Source organism: Ixodes scapularis, unplaced genomic scaffold (assembly GCF_016920785.2).
Source record: "Ixodes scapularis isolate PalLabHiFi unplaced genomic scaffold, ASM1692078v2 PGA_scaffold0__279_contigs__length_252992795, whole genome shotgun sequence".
Taxonomy (NCBI): Eukaryota; Metazoa; Arthropoda; class Arachnida; order Ixodida; family Ixodidae; genus Ixodes; species Ixodes scapularis.
The window spans coordinates 247,242,025-247,269,608 of NW_024609835.1; the positions used below are offsets into that span (position 1 = coordinate 247,242,025).

At 47.0% G+C, this 27,584-nt stretch overlaps 1 protein-coding gene across 1 annotated transcript in view; it reads right to left on the bottom strand.

Annotated features, from left to right (window-relative positions):
- LOC8025626 (sortilin-related receptor) overlaps positions 1 to 27,584 on the bottom strand; it is a 286,962-nt gene that overhangs the window by 85,510 nt on the left and 173,868 nt on the right. The window contains exons 25-27 of the mRNA XM_029971324.3: positions 25,959 to 26,045; positions 20,471 to 20,548; positions 980 to 1,111 (exon numbers count right to left, since the gene is read on the bottom strand). Of these exons, the coding sequence (XP_029827184.2) occupies positions 980 to 1,111; positions 20,471 to 20,548; positions 25,959 to 26,045 (297 nt within the window). The remainder of the gene's footprint in view (positions 1 to 979; positions 1,112 to 20,470; positions 20,549 to 25,958; positions 26,046 to 27,584) is intronic.

Here is a 27,584-nt window from a genome sequence, read left to right on the forward strand (position 1 = left end):
TCCGAGGAAGCCACCATGTTCGCAGCATCTGGAGCACCCTTCTCCGGCTGCGTGTTTGGTGATGATGAATCGCCATCTCATGGGGAAATACAGAGCAATATAGAAACTGAAACTAGAGTGTCTATTCCAACCACCGGATACTGTAACTTATCCAGAAACACATCGGAGGCTTTGCTACGGGGCTTGCAAACTGTCTATCACGGTTGATCAAGTTGGACGGGAATGAGCAACACAAACTTTTTTTGAAGTTACAAGCTTGTGGTGGCATAATTCACGCACAAAATAGAGTCAAGCGGTGTTCACCTTTTTGTGCGTATTCTGAGCCAAACTCGACTAAATTGCAAATAAAAATAAAATATTTTTATGGAAGCCCCGCAACTCATCTCTGACCACGGCGGAGGCTGCGCCACAAGCTGCTGTATTTTGACAGACAAAAGAGGAAAATCAGAAACTCGTCGAGTACTCTTTGCATATTAAAAAGCGTGTCAATCAACCATGGAGCTCACACAGAAAAGTTTCATTTGTCTGCAAGTTCCCACATCCTTTCAGTCTCAAGGAATGGACCTTTGTCCAGTAAGCCTCTGCACGTTCACTTTGGAGGGCCAAGATTTCCAGCAGCCATCTTGGCCCGCATTTCGTCTTCATTGACAATCGTTTCTATTATCGGTAGTATGGGGCATAAAAGCCACAAAAACCGACACAAATGCACAATTCCAATGTGTTCCAACGGTCAGAAGCACATGCCCTTTGTGTGTAGTCGGCAGGCTACCCACGAAAGGTCACCACCAACCCACTCTCCTAAGCTAAGCAGTCATAGCTGCCAAAACCAACCTCTATGTACTCGGTTCTTCTTAACAAGGTGCCAACAATGTGCAATTACAGCAAAAACAAAACAAAGTGTGGCGAAACGTGAGCCCCCATCCAAAGAGGCAAAGTACGTGGCCTGTCAAAGTGCAGTCCGAAGCAGCTGGGGTCTCACCGTGGTTCTGGTCGCAGCCCCACTCGTCGCTGCCATCCGCGCAGTCCGGGTGGGAGTTGCAGACGTCGGCCAGCGGGACGCAGCCGGCACTCTCGGCACACCGGAAGTGGTCCGACGTGCAGCCGCCCGTCCCTGCAAGGCAGCACCCTTAGCCGGACAATCCAGTGTGGCCCATGTCTGCCCGCACACAAGGATGCACGTGCACCCAGAAGACAATGCCCTGTCGGAGCAAGCTGAGAGCAGTTCGTGCCGGTAGCCAAATACACCGCCAAATTTCATTTTGGAGAGCTCCAAAGTTTCCTTCCCATCGTGCACAGGCACGGAGAAAGTTGGAGGGAGTGAATTCCCGCCGCCAGCACGGATGGGGGTCGAGTGCCAAAGTTTCACTTTCACTTAAAGAAGGCCCGAGAAAGGCCAATGAATGCCTAGAAAGGAGGGGAATGCCCCAAGCTGATGGCTGAAAAGGCTCGACATGTTTGATTATTCTGGCAGGGAGGTAATTTCCCCTCAAAAGAACACTGTTCAAAAAAAATTTGCAGAGCCCTTCCGCCTTGCGTGAAGATGGAGAACCAGTGAAGCTGTTATTTTTACAATGTCTAGGATGATGCCTCGAGGACTTCTAGGGTGACCTCAAGGACGACTTCTAGGATGACCTCGAGGACACCTTCTCGTCCTAGGACGACCTCAGGGACGACTCCTAGGACGACCTCAAAGGGGCACCGACACCCCAAAGGTCGTATCTTTTTATTGTCTAAAACGATGCAAGTTGTAGTGATAAACACGCAAAAAAATACCGCATCACAAAAAAAAATTTCCCCATGTAATTTCCCCTTTTTATTTTTGCCGTTTTTCTTTCCCGCTCCTCACCTCCTCGCTTCTTTTGATTTGTGACATCAAATATCATAAAATTGAGAAGCTTTGTAGGTAACATTTCTATAACATTTAGTAACAGCAATCGTAAAACATGTTTTTTAACGGAATTGCAAACGCACTACGGCCCTTCTTTTTGAAATTTCAGAATTCGGAGTCCGGTGTGATGTTGCAACCTGGATTTTTATCTTCCCTCAGAAAACATGGCGGCGCTCAACGCATGTAGCAGAGGGTGATCGGTGAGTAGCAGAGGGTGATCGGTGATAGGTGCCCGACGACCTCTCAGACTTCGAAAAGGAAATTGTCAAATGGTCAAAACAACTGGGTTCGCTGTCTGCGTATCAAAGTTTCGGCTGATACTCTGCCGGGGCAGTGTCATCTGCTCGAAGCGATAGGCAGCACGGCACGCAACGCAGGAATCTGGTTTCCCGGTATGCCGGTACCCTTCCCTCCCGCTCCTCACCTTGCTTCGGATCGCGGCGACATTGGGTGGCAACGGCCTTCAGGAGCGGAGGTGCGAAAGAAACTTGACTCGCAGGACCTCTCAATATTCAATGTCACTCCACTGGCGCGGATCGCACGGGAACTTCAAACTCTGCATTTAGAAATTGTTTTTTTACTTCACAAATACTGAATTCCCAAGCTTTGAATGGTGTGGGCAGTCTCCAGGCATCATTTTCAATCACTTCGGATAACACAAAAAAAAGATGACTTTGACGTGCCAGTGCCCCTTTAAGGACGACCTCAAGGACGACTTCTAGAACAACCTCAAAAATGACCTCGAGGACGACCTCGAGGAGTACCTCGAGGATGACTTCTAGGACAATTTCGAGGACAACCTCGAGAACGACGCCTAGGACGACCTGAGGACGACTTCTAGGACGACCTCGAGGACAAGTTCTGGAACAACCTCGAGGACAATGTCTCGGACGAACTCAAAAACGACTTCTAGGACGATTTCTAGGACAACCTCAAGGACGATGTTTAGGACGACCTGAGGGAGGACATCTAGGACGACCTCTCGGACAACCTCAAGAACGACCTTGAGGACGACATCTAAGACAATCTCGAGGACGACGCCTAGGACGACCTCGAGGACGATGCCTAGAGATGATAACAAGGGATGAGGACCTCACTATCTAATAATGGCAAGGAATGTTGTTTCACGCTGGTTGCCCCCTCTTTTTATTTATTCATACTTACCACGACCAATGAGGAGTTTTCCGTCAACATTTTTTCTCAGATCCTAGCGCATAACAGCTTCGCTGTAAAACATCTCTTTTGACACGAGCAGAAAAGAGAAAGCTTACATCGATACTTGGCATAAAGCCGACCGAAGCAGAATGTGTTGTTCTTTGAATCTGTTTTGCCCGTTGGGCTTTTGGTGTAATCCGTTAAGGAGTGGGTTCTCGAGCATCTCTTGACTGATGGCCAAGGAACCTTTCCTAGTCTCAGCAATGATGCATGCCGGAAAAGCCTACGGGCCCTCCGAACAGTAATTCACATACTGGAACTCGCATTAATTTCATCTCGGTTAATTTATCATTTAATGCGATTGCATTCTAAAGTCCCGGCAGCTGCCAATACGTTTCTATGGAAGAAGAAATGCAATATTACTAAAAAGCAAGGACTGCATCGTTTAAAGGGTAACTGCAAAGAAAAAAAAGTTTTTTTTTAAATAGCCTAATTGGGACAAGCATGTCAAAAAACAATTTTTCCGCGAGAAAAAACATTTTTTACAGCAATATTTATTGCGTGAGACTCATTTTAGTTTGCGGCTATTTCGTCCGTTTTAAATCGCGCGCCACGAAGTTGTGATTATGTGACGTCAATCCCAAAAGGTTCTCATTGGCTAAGAGTTTGATTGACAGCTTAGATCTTGGTTGTTAAACCTTTGTTATATGTTGCAATTTCCTTTTGAGCCGCATATTTTTACGTTTAAAGAATAAGCCATGTGATGAGAGTTATTATTCTTTACAAAAGGTTTACAAGACGGGCACTTCCGTTTGGATTCATACAAACGAAAGCTTCGCCATTCTTTCATGGCCGCCGAAGTCTCTGCTCCCGCAAGTCTCGCCTACCTCGACTAATCGTTTCGCCGAAGTGATCAGTGTTTCGTCGTTTCGTGCTGACCCAGGTGCTTGAGTGAGACTTCTGTCGCAGGTGTTAGTGATAGGAAGCGACGCGGGGTTTTGGCTTTCATAGCGCGGTTCTTTCGTTTTCCTCTTTGCTTGCTCAGCGTGCTTTTTTTCTTTTTTTTTTTGTTTGTTTTGCTTGTTTGCGCGTGCAAATGCTGCTTTTTCGGAGATGTCAGATGCGTGATCCCGACAGTGAGCCTTCCAGCAGCCACGTCGCCCCGAAAGGAATGCTATTTGGCTGGAGGCAATCGGGCGTTCGCGTAGCGACCAACGTGTCTAGTTACGTTCTCGTCATATCGCTCTGGAGGCCGTAGAGATTCGCCCCGTGTGCACCTAACATCAGCGACTAGACAGAAAATAAAAAAGCACTATGTCCACTACGTAAAAAGTGGCCTCAGTTCATGCATCTGTAGGCAGGTACGAAATCGTGCCCAAATTTATTCACACCGCACGATGCAACACGTCGCTGTGCAAACGCAGTCCAACATGAAGCATAAAAACGGCAGATTTAGGACAACAATTCGGAGTCCATTGTTCAATTAAAAGGACGTAATTTTGTAGAAAACGCCCGCAGCTTTTTACTCACGGTATGCGTCGGGAAACTTCCACATTTTGAAACAGAACGAGGCAGATTTACTTTTAAAAACGCTCCCAGCGTCCTCCCGGACCAGTTTGACTGGATCAGCTGACGACGACGGGACTGAACTGGTTGAACGTCAACCCCACAACAACCAATTTGCGCTCCGTGTTAGCACCGCATTACACACACCACGCACGTTTCAGCTCTGTCGCATCGCCGTGTTGCACCAAACAGTTTGAGATCGCCGAAACCAATGCAGAGCTGTCGTGAACCTTGGCTTGTGGTTGCGCACTCGTGGATTCTGTGACTCCCTTCGCTTTCAAAGCGCGCACGACGATTACGAACGATACTTTCCGTCTTCCGGGAACATCACAGGGGCACTTCTCCGGTCACGTCTTCGCTACATGTGCTCGCAAACCGCGTCAAACCAAAACAATACCGCGGCCTGGCGTAGTTGCCAGATCTTGCCGGAAGTCGAGACGCTGCGTCGTTCAACTCCGCAACGCAAGGAGAGTGAGGGGCGGGGCGTACTCCTCTTCCGCGGGGGTCGAAAGAGCGGGAGTTTCAAATGTGGAGAGGTTCTGACTCTACTAAATTACGTCCTGTGGCGTAAATATTGATAAAAAAAATCATTTTTTTTTGCGGAACATTTGTTTTGTGACATGCTTGTCCCAATTAGGCTGTTTAAAAAAAAACTTTTTTTCTTTGCAGTTACCCTTTAACTGGACCCAAGCGAAAACGCGCGGACGCACGACGAGCACCGCCAGACCGAAGATCTCCTTGTTTACTTTTGCCTAGAGAGCGTACATTTCAGAGTTTCCCATTGTTCAATCCAGACCGCGTGGCACCGTGTTAGCAAAATGGGCTGCAAGGAGACGAAAGCGTGTGTGTCTGCCTCTCCATCCGCTTTTGTCCTCGCCTTACAACGATGCAGCACACATTTACTTCCGATGAAATGGCGCAGGAGGCGTCCACCATTATATTGCAGATGCTCTCCATGGTTTGAACTGTTCCCTCTCTCTAGGCCCTCAACTTTTGTCAGGTATCTTTTTATCCCTTTTTCAGAACGTCTCTCTAACTTGCTCTTTTCTTTTTATTGTTATTTTCGGGAGGCGGTGGACCAATAACAATGTATGCAACAATGATTTTTCTTTTTCTTACTTCGAGGCGCGATTTTTTAGGGTTGTTGTGCACAGGACCACTTTCGTTCGCAGCTGCGCAATTGCGGTGGAGCTTGTTCACCCCCTTCATTGCCCACGGCGAGGAGTAAAAATGGCGGGAGTATGGATTAGTGTGTACTGCTAAGCTCAGTTGTGCAGTGTTCTGCAGGGAAGTGCCGTCCATCTTTGGAAGCAGATTTGTGGGCATTGTACAAAAAGTGCAAAGGCTGCACAAAAGTGCGTGGGAGCAGTGCCTGCATTTTTGACTGGAAGAGCCACAGTCTGCAGCACTGTCCCTGCGAACTTTGAATTACTGAGAGTCGACCTAAGTAACCTATGGCAAGTCTCCACAGCTCGTCAGACGCCACGGCCTGTGATCGCCTATGTCGGGTGATCTCCAAAGTCATCGTTGACAATGGGCCCCAGGATTGTGTGACTAGTGAAACGTGGTACCGTCCAAAGTCAAATTTCGGGGTTTTACAAGCTAAACCATTGACAGGCGTCTGGCGCGCCCCAGCGGAGAACTGAGAAGTAATTTGGACCACCTGGAGATCTTTTGGCGCCCAACCAAAAGCTCGGTTCCATGGCTTTCTCCGTAATAAGCCTCCCCCAAATTGCGGGCACCTCGGCCGGGACTCGAACCCGCCACCTGAGGATCCGTAGGCCGGCGCTCTGCCTCGGAGCCACATGGTACCATGCCACATGGTACCATGGGTCTAAATACGTGAAATGACACGCGCGTGACATCAGTCGACAAGACGGCATTACGTCTCGTCATTAGAGCTTATGTAATCACATAGCCCATATTTATTACACAACGACACAACCTATAGTGATTACGTGATTATGTAACTTGGGGCGATCATGTGATCAACATACCAAAAAGATCCTGCTTAAGCATTTACTTAGTTCAAGCACCAACTATTCATGTGTTCCATACTCGGGAATTCTGCAAGTTATACGTTAAGGGTGGACACTACTTTGAATTGCACCTTTTTTCCAAAAAATGTATATTCAGAACTGCAGAGTTTTGGCATGTATGAATAACAAGGAACACTCACAAAGACTTGTCCATGTGCACTGACAGACAATGTCAAAAGTAATTAATCTCTATATGTTGGTGAGGTGTGCTGCACAGCATAGCACTCGTCATCCACAAGTGAAAATAGCTGAAAACATTGTTAGTATATGTGAAGAAGTTTGACGAAGACATCACCTACACTGCTGGGAAGAATTTCTGAAATTTAAGACGCAAAAAGAAAATTTTAAAACGCCATCTCGAAACTTCAAGTCCATTTATGTCAGCTTCACTTATTGGCAGCAAATCCCACCTTAATAAAACTATCCTTTCAGTATGAAACTACTGACAGACTTAATATTTGAGGATTATATGCCGAAACCTTATAGAGTCGGTTACTATGAACTTACATATTACAATTGCATGTTCCTTTATTATGAAAAATTGTAATCGGCACAACTTGGCAAATGTAAAAAAAAACAAAAACTTTCATAAACTTTTTTTTATTTAAAAAATGCACATTTTCTGAAATTTCTTTCGTATAGTAACCGGCAACAAGCATTCCAGTATGCTGTCCATCAGAAAAATATCTGGTAATCAACACCATTTCTCAACGATAGATTCATTGAGCAGATTCCATACAAAGCTACGTTTTGGGGGCATAGTACCACAAAATTGGTTCACAGGGCTGAAACATTGCATGCCCTCCTTCTGTATGGCTACAAACACCACCTGCAAATTTCACGCCGATTGAGTGAGCAGTTCAAAAGTGGACGTGGCCAGGTAGTGTCCCCCCTTAAGGGACGCGGATCCTTAAATTGCAAAAAATCGCAAAAAAAATTATTTTCAAAAATCTAGTATTTGGTTGCCTTACATATCCAAGCACCTCCCTCCAAGATATTATAGCGTAATTCAAACTCAAAGTATTCCAAAAACGATAATTATGTTGCGCGGAACGCGCCCAAAATCTGCCCAAAAGAGAAAGCCGACGTCGAACGCGCGCTCTCTGCGCTCCGCTGGTGCACGTCCGTTCGCGGCCATTTTGGTGTCGTTCAAAAGCTTGCTTCTTTGTCTACATTTTTGGTGGCATTAAAAATGGCGTCCATCCAAGGAAAGCACAGAATACCGCGTTTCCCTGGAGAAAGAAATTGAGCTACCGACTGGCTAAGAAGCACGGGCCGCAGCGAGCGCTGTCGCTATTGGCCGAAGCGCATGCCTCCTCTCCTGAAATATGTCATCCTCCTCTCGGCGCGGAGGAGTCGAGAGCAGCCGAGAACGTTGTTTGTTGTCTGCTAGCGGTTGCGTTTTGGCTTCAAGCACATTATTTTTCGGCGTTCGCCCGCTTCGTTTAGCTCGACGTCCTTAGGAGACAAGGATAGTGATTGTGATGCCTAGCGTGAAGCTTTCAACGCAGCGTGCGCACGGCAAGCGGAAGCGTTGGGCATAGAACAAGAGGACTTTGGCTCGCACCGCCAGCTGCGTTGCTTGCAGCGGACATGCGGCAAGTTCAGCTGCCAGCAGCTGCATCGTCTTCCGAGGTGCCCATCCCGGATGCGAGCAATAAGAAGACCACGGCTTCGGCCCAGTTGTGTCACGACTCGCATTTCTACACGGCAAGCGAACATGCTCAACGTGCGGCGCGGGCTGACGAGTTGAAGCAGGATTTGGCCGCAAAGTCTGCCACACAACGGAAGTTTGGCCTCCTCATTGTCACTGTCGAGGATGAAGAGACAGATTCCGGCACGCAGTTCATGATGGTGGATTTGAACGTGTTCAACATGCTCTTCGCGACCACCAAATGTGGGCAGTGCGGATTGGCCACGCCCATTCACGCGCTGGTGCTTTGAAAACGTCCCCTAAGAAAGCCCTTCTTAGTGCTAACCAATTGTTGCATATGGGGCTGCTTTCCCTACCCGTGTCTGCCATAGTATGAAAATCAAACCAAAGGCATTTCACACATCTAAAGTTTCAATATTGTTAGTTATGCATACCCAAATTTCAAGGTCCATTTTCTCAGCTTTGGTTTTTTCGGCCTCTTTTCCGGCCAGGAAGGCTTTTTAAATCACCTGCGCTCAACCGATTTTAATAAACTTGATACTATTTTCTTTGGAATGAACTAGACTGCAAGCTAAAGCTATTTTATTATGATATTTTGTGGTATATAAAACTTGCATTTTATTACTAGACAATGTTATACCACTATTGTATGTCTTTTGTTCACTTGAATTTTTTTACACGATTAAATGGAACTAAAAACATAAAAATAGCTTTAGCTTGTATGGCATTTCTTTGGGAAGCAATTGATACATTTTTTCATTAAAATTTTAATAAGGTTTTTTAAAACCCTTCCTGAAATTAGCTAATTAATATTTTATTTTGTTGATAACTTTTCACAAAGTAGAGATATCTGAAATCTGATTGCAGTTATGAAAAATCAGCACAGTAAACTGCATTCCTGTGCAAAAAAATCAATGAGATAAACCAATAAACAAAAAATATCTTTTGAGAACCCACTTCCTCCCATGCGCATGCTTTGACCGGACAAGCACCACGTCTAGATTAATGCAGTTCTCACTGAAGGTGGGGTAGGCACTCCCCCGGTATTTTACGGTATACTGATTACGTGATCTTGTGATGTCACCTTCATCAGTGCGGCAGTTTTTGCAACCACAGGAATACAAGCAAGAGCCAAATAATAAATACAGTCGAGACCGGTTATATCACACCCGGTGATTTCGAATGATTGTTTATATCAGATAGTCCAAACATCCTCTTGAAAACCCTATGTATACTATAGGAGCGTTGTTTTTCTGTATAAAACTCGCAGGGCGGGACACTCAATATAACGAAGCAGGGCAGCTTGTCACTTCTCCTGCGGTCAGATGCAAGGGCGGCCTGAAGCACATAGCTCCCGTTGCAGGGCTGGCAGACCGCCAAGCCGGCAGACGTGCAAGGGGATACCCAACCAAAAAGCAGGTGCAAAAAAAAAAAAAAAAAAAGTGGAGGATGGTAAAAGCAAGGAAAAGGGCACGTGTAGAGAGGGCAGGAATTGCCCGCTGGGAGTGCCTGCGCAACTCCTTAGCCCAAAAATAAACTAAGCAAAAAAAAAAAAAAAAAAAATCTTCGTGGAGTGTGTCCACAACGGTTGAGCAACTGCACTTTGAACGCCTTATCTTTGTTTACCTTTCAGAGCGCAGCTCTTAAGCGCCCGTTTCCGGCTTGAGCGGCGTCCCCGGCGGCGTAACCAAGGTCACCCCAAGGTCACGTGACCCCCTCTTCCGAGGTCACGTGACCCCCTCCTCCGAGGTCACGTGACCCCCTCCCCCCGAGGTCAGGTGACCCCCCCCCCCCCCCCCCCCCCCCCCCCGGAGCATATTAAAGAATGAGGGGAGGAGTCTACCCTCCCCTCAGTACCCTTCCCTCCTCCTCTTCAAGAGCTGCGCTCCAATTTGGCGCTCCAATTTGGCGTTACAGGGAGTTGTAAATGGCTTTCACTTTTTCTGTGTTATTGCTTTGCCCATTTTTTCTATTTTTGCCTTCCTTTTTTTTTTGTTTGCTGCCTGATTTTAGTGAGCTTTCTTTTCTGTTGCTTGCTTAACTTTATTCTATGGAGAGAGTGTTTTTTATGCCCTTTTTCCATTTTTTCTTTTTTAAAATGAAAGATTGGAAGTTGTGGCCAGGGGTAAACAATCACAAACACCGAAGGGTAAACTCAGCGGTGTTTGTGACCTTCACCAACTAAGCTCTACTGTGTTCAGCTTAGAGGCTCTATTTGGCAAGGTCCCGTTTGTCGCGGCCTTCGGTATAAGCAAAGACGCGCGGAAATTTCAGCTGGAGCTTAAGTTAACATATTTTTGTACATCACATTATCGATATATCAAACTATTTTACGATCCCCTTTGAATTCATCCAAGTTCGACTATAATCAGACTGCCTCTCTTTGCAAGAAGGGACACGGGCAATACCGCTGTTCGTGAAGGTTAGACACGTTGGAATTGGCAGTTGAACCACACTGGCATTCTGTCACAGTGAGCCGTGAAAATGTGCCACAAGTGTGCCATTTCCCTTTTTGAAGAGAAGGGCTTTTTCCATATACCCCCGACGCATGATTTTTGGCCATTCCCACTACTGAAAAAAAGAACTGGACAAAAATTTTCTTGAGAACATCATTTGAACGACCGAGTGAAAAAAGTTGCGTCTGCAAAGCTAAGACGAATGTCACAAAGCGGTATTACATTTCATTATATAACTTAGAACGACTCGTTACTTTTTAATCAGCCCTCGTAATGGAGGATGAGACGTGACATTTCTAAGCCGCTCTAGCAGCGTAGGAGTAGAGATTCTGACCACTGAGCGAGAGTCAGGTGGTGTAATTCCTGACAAGGGGCAAGGTGATTTGTGCAAGGACACCCGGTCGAGTCATCGTATTTTCTTTCCAGCCTTTTGTTACGCCCTGGATCACAGCCTACAGAAAAAGAGAACCGCAAACGTTGTCTTAGGAATCCAGGGCAAGATAAAAACCCATTGGGTTTTTGCAACTGGCAGTCTCCAAATTCAGTTTTTCAAATATAGCAAATTTATTCAAATATAAGGCGATGTTTTTTCCAAAATCCGTAGTCTCAAAGTCATACCCCGCCTTACATTCAAAGCTCAGTATAGCAATATGGCTATTTTTTTTATTTTTCTCGGGTCCTTCAACTGCCCCCTCGCCTTATAATCGTGACCGCCTTACATTCAAATAAATACGGTAAATCTGCATCCGGACTATTTTTACTGGCAAGCATTTCCTGGATTTCTGAAAACACAGGAGCCTAGTAATAAAGTTGCTCTATTGTATGCAGGATAATGAGGAAGTAAACTCCGAGCCTCAGTGCTCACTTTCGGGTCGCAAAAGACCTCCTCTTGAGAACCCTTTAGACAGGGTGTAATGAACAACCCTCACAAAGCCTGGAACCCTAACAGGTTCAGCTGAGTAATAAAAGTGAAAATGAATCAAAGTCAACTGGCATGCGTCTTGGACCGGTGAATTAAAAGACTGGCCCTTGCATCAAAAATGGCCCTTAAAGGGCGCGGTACCTCTATTTATTCGTCCGTTTCAGCCACCAGATGGCGCGCGGCTCGAAACGTGGTTGAACGCGCAACTTCTAGATGGCGCCAGTATCGAGGTGTGAAAAGGCCCGCGTTATCCGCTGCGTGAAATAGATCCCGAAATGTGCCGTGTTCTCCCGGCGGAGGAAGTGTCTCCCTCCCTCGCGCACGCTTGGTATGTACGCGCGGTGGCCGAGTCCGGCCTCTGCGCTGTGTGATGCAGTGGGTGGCGCTCGTTTCTGTTCGGAGGTAGGAATAAAAAAAGTGAAAGCTGCTTACAACTCCCTGTAACGCCGAATTAGAGCGCAGCTCTTGAGGAGGAGGAGGGAAGGGCACTGGGGGGGGGGGTTAAACTAACCAGGGGGGGTCACGTGACCTTGGGGGTCACGTGACCCCCAATGCCGATGATGTCATCACTGACGTCACTGATGACGTCATCAGTGACGATGACGATGCGGGTACCGATGGCGTCATTAGTGACGTCACTGATGACTTCACCAGTGATGATGACGATGACGATGCGAATGTTGGTGACGTCATCAGTGACGTCACTGATGACGTCATCAGTGATGATGACGATGACGATGCGGATGTCGGTAACGTCATCAGTGATGATGACGATGACGATGCTGATGCCGGTGACGTCATCAGTGATGATGACGATGACGATGCGGATGCCGGTGACGTCATCAGTGACGATGACGATGACGATGTGGATGCCGGTGACGACATCAGTGACGTCACTGATGACGTCATCGGTGACGATGACGATGCGGATGTCGGTAACGTCATCAGTGATGATGACGATGACGATGCGGATGCCGGTGACGTCATCAGTGATGATGACGATGACGATGTGGATGCCGGTGACGTCATCAGTGATGATGACGATGACGATGTGGATGCCGGTGACGTCATCAGTGATGATGACGATGACGATGTGGATGCCGGTGACGTCATCAGTGACGATGGCGTCATTGGGGGTCACGCGACATCGGCGGGGGTCACGTGACCTCAGGGGAGTCACGTGACTTCGGGGGGTCACGTGACCTCGGGGGGGGGGTCACGTGCCCCCCACGAGGTCACGTGACCCCGGTGGGGGGCTCGCGCGGTGCATTATGGGACATTTCCCATGATGCACCGGGGTCACGTGACCTCGGGGGGGTCACGTGCCCCCCACGAGGTCACGTGACCCCGGTGGGGGGCTCGCGCGGTGCATTATGGGACATTTCCCATGATGCACCGCGCGGTTACGCCGACGCCGACGGCGACGCCGACGCCGACGGCGACGCCGCTCAAGCCGGAAACGGGCCCCTAAGAGCTGCGCTCTAAAAAAGTGGAAGCCGTTTACAAATCCCTGTAACGCCGAATTGGAGCGCAGCTCTTGAGGAGGAGGAGTGAAGGGTACTGAGGGGAGGGTAGACCCCTCCTCCTTCTCCTCCTCCTCCCCTCATTCTTTAATATGCTCCGGGGGGGGGGGTCACGTGACTTCGGGGAGGGGGTAACGTGACCTCGGGGAGGCGTGACCTGGGGGTCACGTGACCTTGGGTGTTACATGGGGGTCACCTCAAGGTCACGTGACCCCCAAGGTGACCCCCACGTGACCTTGGGGGTCACGTGACCTGGAGGGGTCACGTGACCTGGGGGGTCACGTGGGGATCACCCTGGGGTCACGTGACCTTGAGATGACCTTGGGAGGGGTCACGTGACCTTGGGGAGGAGACCACGTGACCTCGGGGGTCACGTGACCTCGGGGGTCACGTGACCTTCAAAGGGTCACGTGGGGTCATCTTGGGATCACGTGACCCCCAAGGTCACGTGACCCCTCGAGGTCACGTGACCCCTCCCAAGGTCATCTCAAGGTCACGTGACCTTGAGATGACCCCCAAGGTCACGTGACCTTGAGATGACCTTGGGAGGGGTCACGTGACCTGGAGGGTCACGTGACCTTGGGATGACCTTGGTTACGCCGACGGCGACGGCGACGGCGACGCCGCTCAAGCCGGGAACGGGCCCCTAAGAGCTGCGCTCTAAAATGCCGGTCCCCTTTTTTACGACGCTCGTTTCTATAGCTTGTTTTTCTTCTCTTTTTTTTTATCTCAAGTGACCTACAGTACCGCCTGTTCGAAATCGTCCTTTGCGGTGAGCGATTGAGAGTCAGGTTAGCATTTTATTTGGGTCAGCACTACACGTTCAATGGAGACCTCGGGCGGCGATGTAAATATGCATTGCTCCCCAAAGTGTGTCCAAGGTGCGCAATGACAATTGGAAAGGGTATTGAAGGCGCGCGACCGTCGGTTGGTAAAATACGTGCGTTAGATTCACTTATTCAGTCTAATCATTTTTGCCAACGTCTTTTATCTGTTTCGACAAAAGTCTATTAATAACCTTAGCTAGATTGGACGTACGGAGTGTCCGCGCTTTAAATAAATTTGCTTCGTTTATGTGAATGAATAACTGTTTTCTCTTTTCCGTGCTCGGTGCTATGCAAAAATCACTGAGATGTTATGGTAGCTCAGTGTGGCGGCGTTTTGCACGCTGACTCGCTATTGCATTCGCTGTGCACAATATGTGTTCAGATGGAATGTGCCAAATCGTATTTCCGATCGATATGATAGATTTACTTTGCTACAGTGTTAATTATATTTTCCTGATTTAAACTGGTTCGTCCCTGATCTGAGCCTAAGTTCAAATTCGAAGGGCAGACAGACTTAGCGTCGTAACAGCCGTAATGCGCAGAAAGAAATTAGTACCATGAAAGAAAAACAAAAGGATACGAGGTGGCTCAGTGTTATAGAAGTAATGAGTGTGCAAAAAATGCCATCGTACGTGTTGTTTTTTTTTTTTTTTTAACTCTCCGCATCGCTGGGAAACGCTCAAGGTACCAGCAAAGACAGCGAGCTGGCGTGAATTTCCATCGAGCGGAAAACGAGTGTCATTTTTATTTCATCATGCGCTTTCATTTTGATATGGCTCAAAATGGGCGCGAAATAGTAAGAGGTAAGGCAACAAAATTTAGATGTTAGGTCTGAAGCTACGCCATACCCAGCCGTGTTGGGGGCATCTCTCGCGAGTCAATACGGCAAAGGTATTGCGCGTCGAACTGTACGTGAGAGTTATCCATTTCAGCGAAACCTTGATTTCGCAAAACTATTGTGGCTCGAGTCGTGGCTTCCAGTACTTGGAAGCCACGAGCGAGAAATAAATGACAGTTGATTTTGAAGGACAATCGCGACGTGGAAACCCATAAAAGAGAGTTCCAATAAGACGAGAGCTTCCCCTTCTCTTCAAGTGCGTGGGTTACGCTCTCAATCCTGCACCTGTGGTAACAATGCAGGCTCCTAAAATCGCTTTGAAAACGTTCCTGATCGCAACAACTTTTTTTTTTTTTTTGTCGAGGCGCTATTTCATTTTTTTTTTCTTTTTGTCTACCTTGATACACCATCAGCAAAAGAGCTACCAATAACTAAAAAAAAAAAAATAGTGGGCATACAACGACAACGCACCCACTGGGACCCGAGTCAAGGCAAGAACAACTAACTACTAAAAGGGGAAAAAAATCATGTTCGCATACACGGACAGAACGCCTCCATCGAAAGAAATGAATCATGCGCTTGTTCTGCCAGTCTCGTTGTGCGTCTGTCAAAAGCCACAAAGAAGGAAGACAATCAGAGCCTACACCACTCCCCTCCCCCCCCACCACCCCTAAAAAGAAGAAAAAAAAAGGTTTCTTGGGCGCGCGCGCGGTCGCCCAAGCGATGACCTTGGAAGGGTATGCGATTGTAGCACGTTTGTCCCCCGGTTGTGCCCCTGTCTCAAATGCCACGGTCCGTTTCTCCCAAGTGCCCGTCTTATCTTCCCGAGTATCAACTCCGCAGTGATTCTGAATCATTCCGATGCTTTCCAACGTTGCAAAACTGTTAGACGAATATTTGCACAGAAGTATACACTGTTCGCAGAACTATCTACGGCGCTAAAATTCAAAAGCGCCGTGTTGGATTCGGGAACTCGTGAAGGTTTAGCTCATTGTTGGAACATTCTTATTCGCTCGATGAACTCCACAAAACGTGTAAATATTAGAATGAACTTTCCAGAGAACGATAGTTGTTGTCGGGGTTCCAGGCGACCGGACAGGTCGCAATTATTGGCTGATTAAAAATTTTATTTCATAATCACAATCGTATCATCAAGGGCACGCCATTTCCTCATCACTTCTACTACGAAAAGAGTTGCTGTATTTGTAGCACACACAGACGGAAACGGTTGAGACTGTGCCCAAATAATATCTTCTTTTGGCAGGTACTGCGCAGCGATTACACACAATACCTCTAACATAAACATTCTGCTCCACATGTCTGTTCACAAGATGCAATACATCGTTCTCCCAACTTTGTTGAAATGGCCATGAAAGCGCGTAACCGTCACTTTTTTGAAGTTCTACTTAGAAGTGAAGTGTTTACCGTAAAAAGTCGTTAATTATTTATTTTTTTCCGTTCCACTACAAAGCTCGATTCCCTTAAATTTTTGTTTTTATATCGTCTCTACAGCGCTTTTACGTCGTTACTTTCATGCATCACATAATGTGCGAAAAAAAAAAAAACGGTAGGATCGATGCTGCATAGCCTTTTTTTTTTGTGGACATCAAGAAAAAAAAAAAGATAGTAGTTGTCTTCACTTCGCACTGCATGTTTTAGCACGGAAGTTCCTATTTGGTTTGATGTCTTTACTTTCTTAAAAATTGTATACAGTAATTTAAATTACCGAATTACAAAAACGTCGAAATTGTATAATTGCTTTTCGTTGGGACGCCATGACGACAGCGACACTCGTGTTCCCTCGTGGCTTTCGCCAGCCTTTCTACGATGAATTGCCAGGATCGCGAGATGCAAAAGCGTGACACTCCGTCTTCTGTGACGTTATTTGTTGCACTTCGGAACCACTTTTGATGTATGGCCAGCATAAGACGCTAACCACGCCAGTCGGAGACGCGCTGCAGGTGCCATAGTACTGCTCCTAAAAGTAGCTGTCACGTGCTTTGCTCCGCGACCGTGATTCCCTCACAGCAGCCCTGACTGAGGGTTGCCAAATTACGGTGAAACGGAGTATAGACAAAACAAACCGGAAACGAGCTGCCAGCATACGATAGTCAAACTCCAACAAAAAGAATTAGTTTCTTCCCAAGCTGGACGACATTTACCGGGCATCTTTAGAGCTGCGAAGCTCAAAATCACGCGTACTCATAAGATTTTTTTTTTCTCGCGTGTTTGGGATTTTTATGATGTCCTGCAAGCAAGAAAAAAATATATATGGTGAAGTCACTCCGAGGGGGTACCGATAACTGCGAGCCACGAACATGAAGGATTCGCTAGCATCCGTCAGGAGTGTGAACGGTAAATCGTCACGCAAACATATTCTCACAAGCTGCAAATATTTATTTGGCTTAGCAAGTAGAATACTAGTATACTAACGACATGTGATTATTGTACACAAGATACCATTTCTCGGTTCTTCAAAACCATTTCCCTAGTCTGAACGGTCGCGCTACGGGCCGCGGCTAGTGGAGCTGCGTTGTGTCGTCTGCTACTGTACCGCCAACAGGAGAGCGATAGCTCTGTGTGCTCCACAGATGCGTGTTGCGGTATAACTCTGTACGTCTGTCCTAGAGGAAGACAAAAAGATAGGCTCTGTGACCCCCTCCTAAGCTAACAAAAACAAACAGAAGTATACTCGTTTGGACTGAAAGGTTTACAAAATAGTGACCAGACATTGGAAAAGCATATGTCACAGAACTTGGTTTATGAAATGGCATCATTGTTTCGAGCAAGAAATCACCTGCTCACCACTGGGACGATGAAATCGTCACTATTTATTGCGTCAGGTATATTTGCGCTCATGAAGAAAAATCTGAACACATCCTTCTCCCAAAGTCCTATGTCGAATAATAAACACTTTTTTAAACATCTATGCACAAATAACTCATTTTTTTCTACACTTGTATATACACGTTAATTAAACGACGTCAAACCGCATTTTTGATTAGATCTTGATGTCTACACCAACTACATTCATATTTTTTAGGGCTTTATTGAACGATAACTTCAACTATAGTTAATGGAACACGATGGCTCGATCTCAACAAAAACCTCAACGTGCGAAGCTTCCACAGACGGTCGCTTGCGAGTATTCTCAATGTGAGACTTCAGAAGCTTTCGCTTGCCATATGGAGCTTGCTTTCGACTACAGCACTGCACGGGCCCGGAAAGCGCGGAGCGCGCTGCTGTAGGGAGAGGTTGACTTACAAGATGACGTGTTACGTGGTCACGTAAGATGGCGTCATTTCGCGCAGCGTGATCACGTAAGATGACGTCATTTCGTGTAACGAGATCATGTAAGATGACGTGTTTGTGTCACGTGATCACGTAAGATGACGTCAGTTCGTATGAACTGACGTCATCTTACGACAACGCCAACAACATTAGTGCCGTCCGGAACCATTGACCTTAGAAACGCGCCTCTTCGCTTGAAGAGCTGATATGCGTTGATTGTTATTTGTTTCTTTTGCCTACTACAGACCATTCAAAAACTCGCCTTCTGGGTGCCACCAACTTCGTCTACTGGGCTGTGAAGCGCGTTCGAGCGTGCGCAATACCTCTCTAGGCCGAAAGATTGTACACTGAGTATGCGTTCACAGCTCAATGACTTAGGCATTTTTCGTCAGGATAGATGCTCCCACGAGAAGAGCGTAATGGATATGTGATTAGAATTGGAAATTTGAAATGTTCTTGTCCAATCGCATTTTTCTTTGGTTATCAACGCTTTTTAGCATCATCACAAGACGTTCAACCCATAATACACTGGTGATTAAAAAATAAGCACCGAAAAACATGCACCGGTTTTCGCTCAAAAATAAACACCGGAAAAAACATACCGTTATCATTACCCATGTCACCTTTTTGGGTGATATGTGAATTTCCAGAAGAACAGCGAGTTATCACCCTCCCCTAGGAATACCCTGACTACAGAGCAGGCGACCCGTTTTTCCCCGCGTTAGATTGCGGTGACCACGAACCATACGGAGGTCACAGGACGTCCGTGAAAAATAAAAAGGAGGCAAACAACGATCTACTCTGTGCACGCTTCATCCCCGATTTCCACGACCCCAAGGCCGAAGGACGTTTGTGTGAAGGATAACGATAAAATAAAACTTTCCGTAAAAAAAAAAAAAAAAAAAAAAAGCCCGTTTTTAAAAGAAAAAAAAAAGTAGAAACAAGCACAACGCGTTGACGGACCGCGAGGTTGTGGAACACCTCGCGGTCCGCTTGCCACAGGACGGTTGTCTTCGACCCATAGCTCCAAGGTGAATTTGCCACTTGCGAAAACACGGAGACCTACCCAGCGAGAACCAGGAAAGCAAGACACGCACACTGACGCCTCGGCGTGCAGAATGAAACAGGATACGGGCGCGGAATACGGCCGCGGAAGAACACCTCGCACAGTGCCGATCCGGCCGATCTCCGAACGGACGATTTCGCATTTCGTGGACAGCGAGCGCCACCGCACGGGAGAGAGAGGTACCTTAAAAACGACGAAAACAAGCACCGGCACCTTGGTTCTTTATATTTGCTGTAGTTACGGAACAAATCGACTTACATGAATAATTTGAATATTATTCGATTCCGTAATAAATTTAGAAGACGTTAAGCGCAATATTTCTTATGTTTGAATTTAGATAATTTTGTAAATTCGCTCCGAACGCAAGAGTGCCGAATTAGCCGATTTTGACCATTTTCATGATTTTTTAAAGAATATAATTAAATTTATGATGAAACATTTGTTGCGCTTAGTGACTCGATAATGACTCACTGTCTTTAAAGCCGAAATTTTCAAGAAGATCCGCGCAGCCGTTATTATGTGAGAATTTTTTTAATTTGGTGAAAAACCTCATGTATTCTCTATGGGGCTCTGAGGTGGCCACGTATTACCTACATCGCAGGATCCATCCTGGCAGATGGTCGTACAAGTTTCGACAAAAAACATTATACAGGTCCGATTGTACACCAGGGAACACGGAATGCGTCCCGTACTAACCACATACCGTGTGTCGTTTGTGCTACACTTTTTTATTTCTCTTATATTTTTCTCGATTGTTTTCTTTTCTTACTTCATTTGCATTCAAAAAAAAGTATTTTAACCTCCCGGACTAGTTTTGCCAGTAGCTTGGTGGCGTATCCAACTGCCGCCGACCCGGGTTCGAGCCCCACTGGGCCCTTACATGATGCTCCCAGCGTGGCACTTGTTCGCCACGCTCATTACAACCATTCTCTCGTAGAAAACAAAACAGATTCTGCGTCAAACGTGAGAATCTCCGTCATCCTAGCATCCCAAATCGTGGATCCCCAAATCCCAGTAAGCCGTGAAACCGAGAGCGGCGCGGAGGAGAATGCCACTGCCAGCATCGCGATGCCGTGGGACAGAAATGGGCGAACCCCGAACAAAGAAGCACGGTGAACGCACTGGTCCGAGATGCGTTTCAGGCACCAGGGTACGCTGGGCCCATTTGTATCAGAAATAGATGCAAAGAGACCAAAGCAAACCAAGCGAGTCTGCCCAGATCCCAAGTGCAGAAGGGCCACTTGCCTGGGCAGAGCCTCTCGTCCTCTCCCTGGCTGCAGTCGTGGGTGCCGTCGCAGACCCACGAGTTCCAGATGCACTTCCCTGCAAGGAGAGCGCTTCAGGTCACCTCAAGAGACATCAGATGGACGCTCAAGCTAGTGTATCCACACTTCCGCTTTCAAATCCAAGCAGACAGCAACCAGTTTACTTTTGTGCTGCTCCCGCGCATTCCTACGGGAAAAGGCGCCTGCATTTAGTCTCTTCGCCGGAGAACAGCAGATGTCAACTTTTTCAATTGGATCGTACCAAACACAGTTGTATCCCGTAAATTCAAACTCTCTTAGTTCAAACTTCTGGATAATTCAGACTAAAATGCAAATGGACGTGTTAGTCTGATTTATTCGGAAGTTTGAATTAAGAGAGTTTGAATAAACGAGATTCGACTGTAGTATGTAACCTGATTAACATTATAAAAGTGTATTTTTCCTTAGTTCTAGTATTTTATCTGATCAGTGACCAATGTTTTACTTTACACTGTTTCAGGCCCAGACCTACGTTCCAGAGCGGAAGCATAGACGAGCGACAAATACCGACGTTACGACGACGCGCTGACATTGGTAATCTGCTAGATTTACGCGCGACGTATGAAAATGCAGCTTTACGTGTCTCGATCGCCACTCTATGAGCGGTGAAAGAAAACACCTAAACCAGTAGAGGTATGCCCACTATAAAAGGTCTTTATCTTTTTATTATTTCATATACTACCGGGTCGCTTTTGCTGGCTTTCCCCGTTTTCAAATTTGTTTTAATTGCTCTGGAACGTGAGCAGGAAAAATAAACAAATATTGCGCACAAATTAGCTGGCCTACCCTTTATTTGGATCGTCTGCATACCCAAGTAAACTGATACAGACGTTAAAGCGTATTTCTTGACGTCTCAATTTTTCAGACGCCCTTCGTCGGTTTGGCACGTAGATCTCCCTCATAGAACAGTGCCGACACCGCATTTGCGTAAACAGCGTCGAACATTATACAAAAACGCACATACAAAGTTATTCTAGCACTGCATTTACAGTAATAACAGAATTATGAAAAAAAAAAAAAAAAATAAATCGTAACTGGGCAATATTTTTGCCTACCGTAAAGTTTTGAGAGAACGCTCCCGAGATATCGCCCATCCCGTTTTTGTGGCTAAACATCTACCTCATAAAAATTCCGAAACATCACACACTCTTGATTCCTGTGAGACGTCGAGCGATGTCAGACGGGAATCGCATCGATTGCGCAATTTGATGTACCGGCACGTCTGACAAGCGAGTTCATAGCACGCTCAAAAACACGCATCAACAGCTTTTTTTGTCCGTTATCTGCGCGCACAATATCGGCTTCCGTACCACACGAGTTGGTCCTGAGTGTATACTGCATCGTGAAATATGATTCCGCTGCATCCGTGATATGCGGCATTGTAGTGAATTCCCGCGCATTTATAGCATTGTGAAAAAGGAATTTGCAGTGTTCGCGATCTAGAGTATCAGTTCTCGCGTCACGTGGTTTGTAGCGGGTGCCCCGGTCTTTATCATCAATTTTTTTTATAAAGTTTCGCCGTGGCATTTCCAAAAGATAGCCCACCCAATGTCTTTCACCATTTATCCGTTCGTTTTGGAAAGGGTGTTGTGACGTACCTAGTCACTGGTTGCCTCGGTCGTACTCACATGCAAGAAATCTCTTAAACACTTTATTCTTTCGCGTACCCGCGCGCAGCGGTATCGCTCCTGTCACTAAGCCTCGCGTTCCGCCCGACGACTCCGTCTTCCTCATCCTGCATCACCGCTCCCGCCCGCGGCCACTGCGCCATCTCTCGGGCTCGGCGCGAAACGGTAAAAGTGGTCGCCCATGCCATTCGAGAGGTGCAGCCCATGTTACGTGCATGCATGTGTGCACTTCCCCTAAAGCGCGGTTCAAACAGACTCTGAATACGGAACCCGGGAGCCGGAACCCGTACTGACGTAATCACTTCCAGCTCCCGTTTACGGGAGTGACGTCACGGTTTGATTTGAACGGCGCGCGGCGCGGGTCTCCGTATACGGGAACTGACGTCACGGCGGCTCCCCAGGCAACCAATCAGCGGCTGTCGTCAAGCCGGGTCGTCGCCCGGGCAGCCCGAGCGCGCGGCCAGGCGCGGCTGGCGCGGCGCGCTCCGTCTCTCGCTTTGTTTCTTGATGGCGTCGTCTCGGCAGGATCCCGACTACGAAGCTCGAATTGCCCCACTTATGAACCTTTGTGTAGTGAGGTGCGTCACAAATGCGAGAACTATCACCTGGCGTCGGCCGACTACTTTCGCGGCTGCGTGTGAGCAGTACCTACGGAGCGTGAAGAAAAAGAAGAAGCGAAAGACTGTCCGCGAGCTCCTGAAGCCTCGAAAAATGCTCGACAAGTATGCCACCATCGTGAGACTACAGTGTTGTGAGACAGATGTTCGAAGATCCCGACGGCCGGGAATTCTTTCAGTGCTTCCGAATGTCACCAGCCAGGTAGGGTGTGCTGCTTTTTATTTTGGATTATTATCATGTTATATATCAAGTGGCGTTCCACATGGGCCCGCACGTCGCTCGCAGGAACACTCACCTGGAGCGTGTGCTCCCGCAGTGAAAGCACGTTTGTTAAAGACCCTAGGCTAGCGGTCGTACAGTACTGCCTAAAAACTGGTCTACAGCGCGTACCAGTGTCGTTGACCTTTTTAACATCTTAAGTGTCGGATGTAGCTCGCACGCACAATGGTTGCAGCTAGGCACATAGCCAGGATTTTGTTTCGGGGGGGAGGAGATTTTGTCGGTCGCAGAGTGCCCGAGGCTAATAAAACATTGTGTATAAAAAAAAAAAAAAAAATGAACAAATGAATTGCTTTATTACAATTATAGTGAACGAGCATGCCCTCAAAGCTTGAAGCTTAGCACATTTGCTTATTAATAACATCCCACTGCCTTTTCGGTCTCTTTGCAGCCAGCAAGCCAACCACTGCCTGCCTCTACAAACGGCCTTTCTAAAGGCCACTCATATTTGCATTGAAGATGCCGTTTCATCGGGTTGCAACCACCTCCCGTGTCTCCGAAACCGTGTCAATAAATTATTAGAAGCAGTACCGAGTTCTTTCACTTGTCCTGGTCCTTGTGGTCACTACGATACCTGTCGTAGATCGAGGGGTACCGCTGAACTAGCTAACTAATCCATAGGCTTTCTCGGGTACGTCAAACGCAGCGGTACTCTTCTTTGCAGCTTGAGCTGCTTTCCTCGCGTCGGAGGCGGGCGAGAAGTTCATCGCCGGAGCTTTCCTTGCAAGCAAGCACGGAGCGACTGAGGCATTCGCATCGTGCATGCGGAACCACGTGAACGCTGGTGGCAAGAAGGGCAGAGGAGGGAAGCGCGCCGCACTGATTGGCCGCGGAGAAAATACGGAAACCTACGTCACGACCCGGGCAGGAGAAAGTTGAAAAAATTTCAACTCTTCAACCGGGAGCCATATTTACGTCACCACCCGTACGGAGGGAGCGCTGACGTCACTACGGGTTTCGGCGCCCGGGTTTGCAGTGCGGGTCTGTTTGAACCGGGCTTAACAGCATTCTTTCTGAAATTTACGGTATACCACTGAGAAACGTTTCCAGCCATTTATTCGCGACTCCAGCAAAACGGACGCCGCTAAGCGGGAAAACCGGGAACCAGCCGGTCCAGGTCGCTCCGCGCCCCTCCGCGTCTCTGGTGGCTTTCGCGGAGACGTGTTGTCGGCGCGGTGGCGAACAATGTAATTTGACGAAGGTCCGAATATTTCTTAAGTTTGTTTGAGTGATCATTAGTGTAGTGAAGCCTCAGTAGATTGTTTTCTTCTATTACGTGTTTGAAAGCCCGTTTACTCCACAGCACACGGTCGCGTGCTTTCGATTTCTTGGATGGGGAGGAATCACGGAAAAACTTTTTGATTTCTTGTCTGTCTTGAATCACATTCAAAGTGACGACTGCTTGGTAACTGATACTGGAGGGAACATCAATGTTGCAGTCAAGTGAATGGGAAGGTTCGATAGCTGCTTTTCTTGAGTTTGGTTGTGTTCGGTTAGCTTCAAGTTTGAGCAACCCACGCCGGTCGGTGCGTTGGCTATTCATCTTGGCTGCCTTTCACCGAAAAAGCCTCTGGACCACACTGAAGGAGTTGGGCTGATTTCGCAATTACTTGATTCAGGAAAACTTGCTCGCTGCAAATGATGAATGAGGGAAATTATCTGTTTTCAAAGGTGGGAGACAAGTCTCGCAACGTTAGATGCTGTCACGGCATTTTTGACCTATCGCGCCTCCAATATTTATATTACAAGGACGTCGAAGCCAGCAGCAATATACGTCTACATTGGTCAGGTTGACCGGCCACAAAAAAAATACTAATTTTCTCCGTTCAGGATTCGAAGCAAAGTTCAATGCGGGGAGGTTCTGCGCAGATCTTCAATGAAGGCTCTCTTCAGTTTGTCTCCGTGCTGCCGGCTATAGAACCATTTGGCTAAGTTTAAGTAATATGTCTCCGTCTGTCAAATATACTTTTATTCAGCTGCTCACCTAATAGCTAGTCAACTAAGCTCATATTTCAACCCGAAGGATGTACTAATATCGCTTTAGTGGGACCCCCATAGTACGTAATATAATACATAACCCGCTCGTCAAAATGACGTCTCGATTGCTACTGAAACCTGAATCGAAATACGAGTATCAGCTGCTTAGTGGGGCGCCGGCGGGTTAACACGGTCCTTGGCTCAAGAAGCGGTTGCTTAATTTTCGTAATTTTCCTGCAGCCTGTGTTGTTGGCCGAGCAGACGACTGGAGCTGTTTTGTAAACGCGGATACCCACAAAAGCTCGATTTCGCGGACAGATAAGTCGCATGGTCGAGGCATGCGAGTTAGCTGAAAAGTTACTCTCTGTGGAACAATTCTATTGTCATCTCCGCTTTCCTTAGATGATCAAAACTGATTAGGATATTACCGTCTCTCCGGAGCCCATAGTTTCGGTTTTGAGCGAAATCTTCGAAACGAAAGTTTGACACGAAAAGAACAAAAAAACACCGGCAAAACAAAACTATGCTTTGCAAGTTTATCTGCACCGGCTACACTTAACCGCCTCAGTTCAAATACCTACAAAATTGGGCATTAAACAAAAGAAAATCAGTTAAATTGAACGCGCCACCTGTTCAGGAGGCCCGGCCGAGCCGCCGCAACCTGGACTCAGCCGCCATGTTTGTTTGGTGGTGGCGCCCCCTATAGGTCGCTGGAGTCGCGAATTGCCTAAGAATTCTCCGGAACATCTGCTCTTCGAATCGAGAAAATGTAGCCCCCTCTGCCCATACAAATATATTACCGGAACCCAATTCCAAACTGGTTGCTGTCCGCTTCATTTTGAAACACCAATGTGAATTGCAGCCCCCGCATAGATCCTGTTAACTCTGTGCCAGGAATGGCGCAGGACAGAGAGCAAAGGGGCAGACCCGAGTCGCAGGTGAACCTCTCGGGGCCGCAGGAGGCAGGGGCGGCCGTGCTGACCGCCGTGGTTCCGGGGCTGGACGTGCCGGGACCTGCATGCAGGAGCGGAGACGTGTGTCCTGCAGAGGTGCTGCCGCCACACTCGAGGCTTCCTCCTCCTCGCTCCTGCCCGTGGCGTCGATCGACTTAGGCGACCGTCTACCCTCCCTTCTTCTGGGCAGAAGATCTTTTCCCCTACCCTATTGAACCATAGCAGTGGGCATGGGGCCCGGCCCCATGCCCACTGCTATGGTTCAAAGGAAATCTCTATGGGCTTCATCAGCTGCTGACCAGGGAGCAGAGGGTGCCCCCACTAGGTCACTTTTTATTCTCTAGTTTTTGGTATTTTTCTTTAATTTATTAACATTCATTTTTTTTTTAAGTTTACTTTATTATTCTATTTCCCATTTCATTTCTTACTTATTTGTTGATTTTGTTTATTTATTATATTTTTTCTTACTTATTTGTTTATTGTATTTTTATTTCTTATGTGTTTATTTTATTGTATTTTTATTTCTCACTTATATATTGGTTCTACTTATTTCTTTCTTTATTTTTAATTTATTGATATTTTTTTTTTCGTTTATTTATTTTGATTTAAAACATGCCACCGTCGCTGGCACTTCCTTATTCAAATAAAAACTTCCCAGGACACCTAGCATTTCATGCGAGTTGTGAATGAGAATGTGACTTGGCCGTGACGTGTCGCAGCTACCGCTCCGATCGTACTGTGAAATAATGCTGGACTGCTCTTTTTTTTCTCCTCTCTCATCTTATTTATATTAAACTTTCGCCGCTGCTTTAAGTTCTTGTACAGAGCACAAGCATAAGCTCATTCTTTTCCTATTATAGTTTACGAGAAAACCTCAACTTTACCACAAATGTTTGTGCCCAGATAGTTTGCAAAACTCCCATAAAAGAAATGGGCGCAAAGTTTGTCCGAATGTTCTACAAAGAGTAGAGACTGTAACAAAACCATTCTTATAATCTTACCGCCGAATTCAGAAACCTCACTCAAACTACACTCAAACTGAAGGGCCCCTCCACTTCCTCGGGGAAGGCGCGAGGGCCGGCGCTGGCCAATCGCGAGATCCGCCGTCGTGATTGGCCAGCGCCGGCCCTCGCGCCTTCCTCGAGAAAGTGGAGGGGCCCTTCAGTTTGAGTGTACTTTGAGTGAGGTTTCTGAATTCGGCGGTTAGCATATAATTCCCGAAAAAGTTGCACGAGTTTAAATTTTTTTAATGATAATTAGAAATTAAGTATTAAAGTCTTCGCAAATTACAAAATATTATAGTTAACATTTTGCAAAAGTCTCGTTGCAGTCTTTTATTTACAAGGTATTAAGAGAGAAGTTGGGATTGGAGACTAACTCTTAATGCGAAAGCATTAACTGTCACACGGAGCGGAGCCAACCGCATCTGTAACCGCGAAAAACGGCAGAGAAATACCCGTTCTCCCATTGGCTGAGCGAAACGGCACCTAAATGCCCATTGGTTGCGAAGCGTCATAGTTGCAAGGAACGCCCCCCACAGAAAAGCCCTCTCTCTCCTCCCTCTCGGGTCATGTGTCAGGCGTGGCCGGAGGGGGACCGG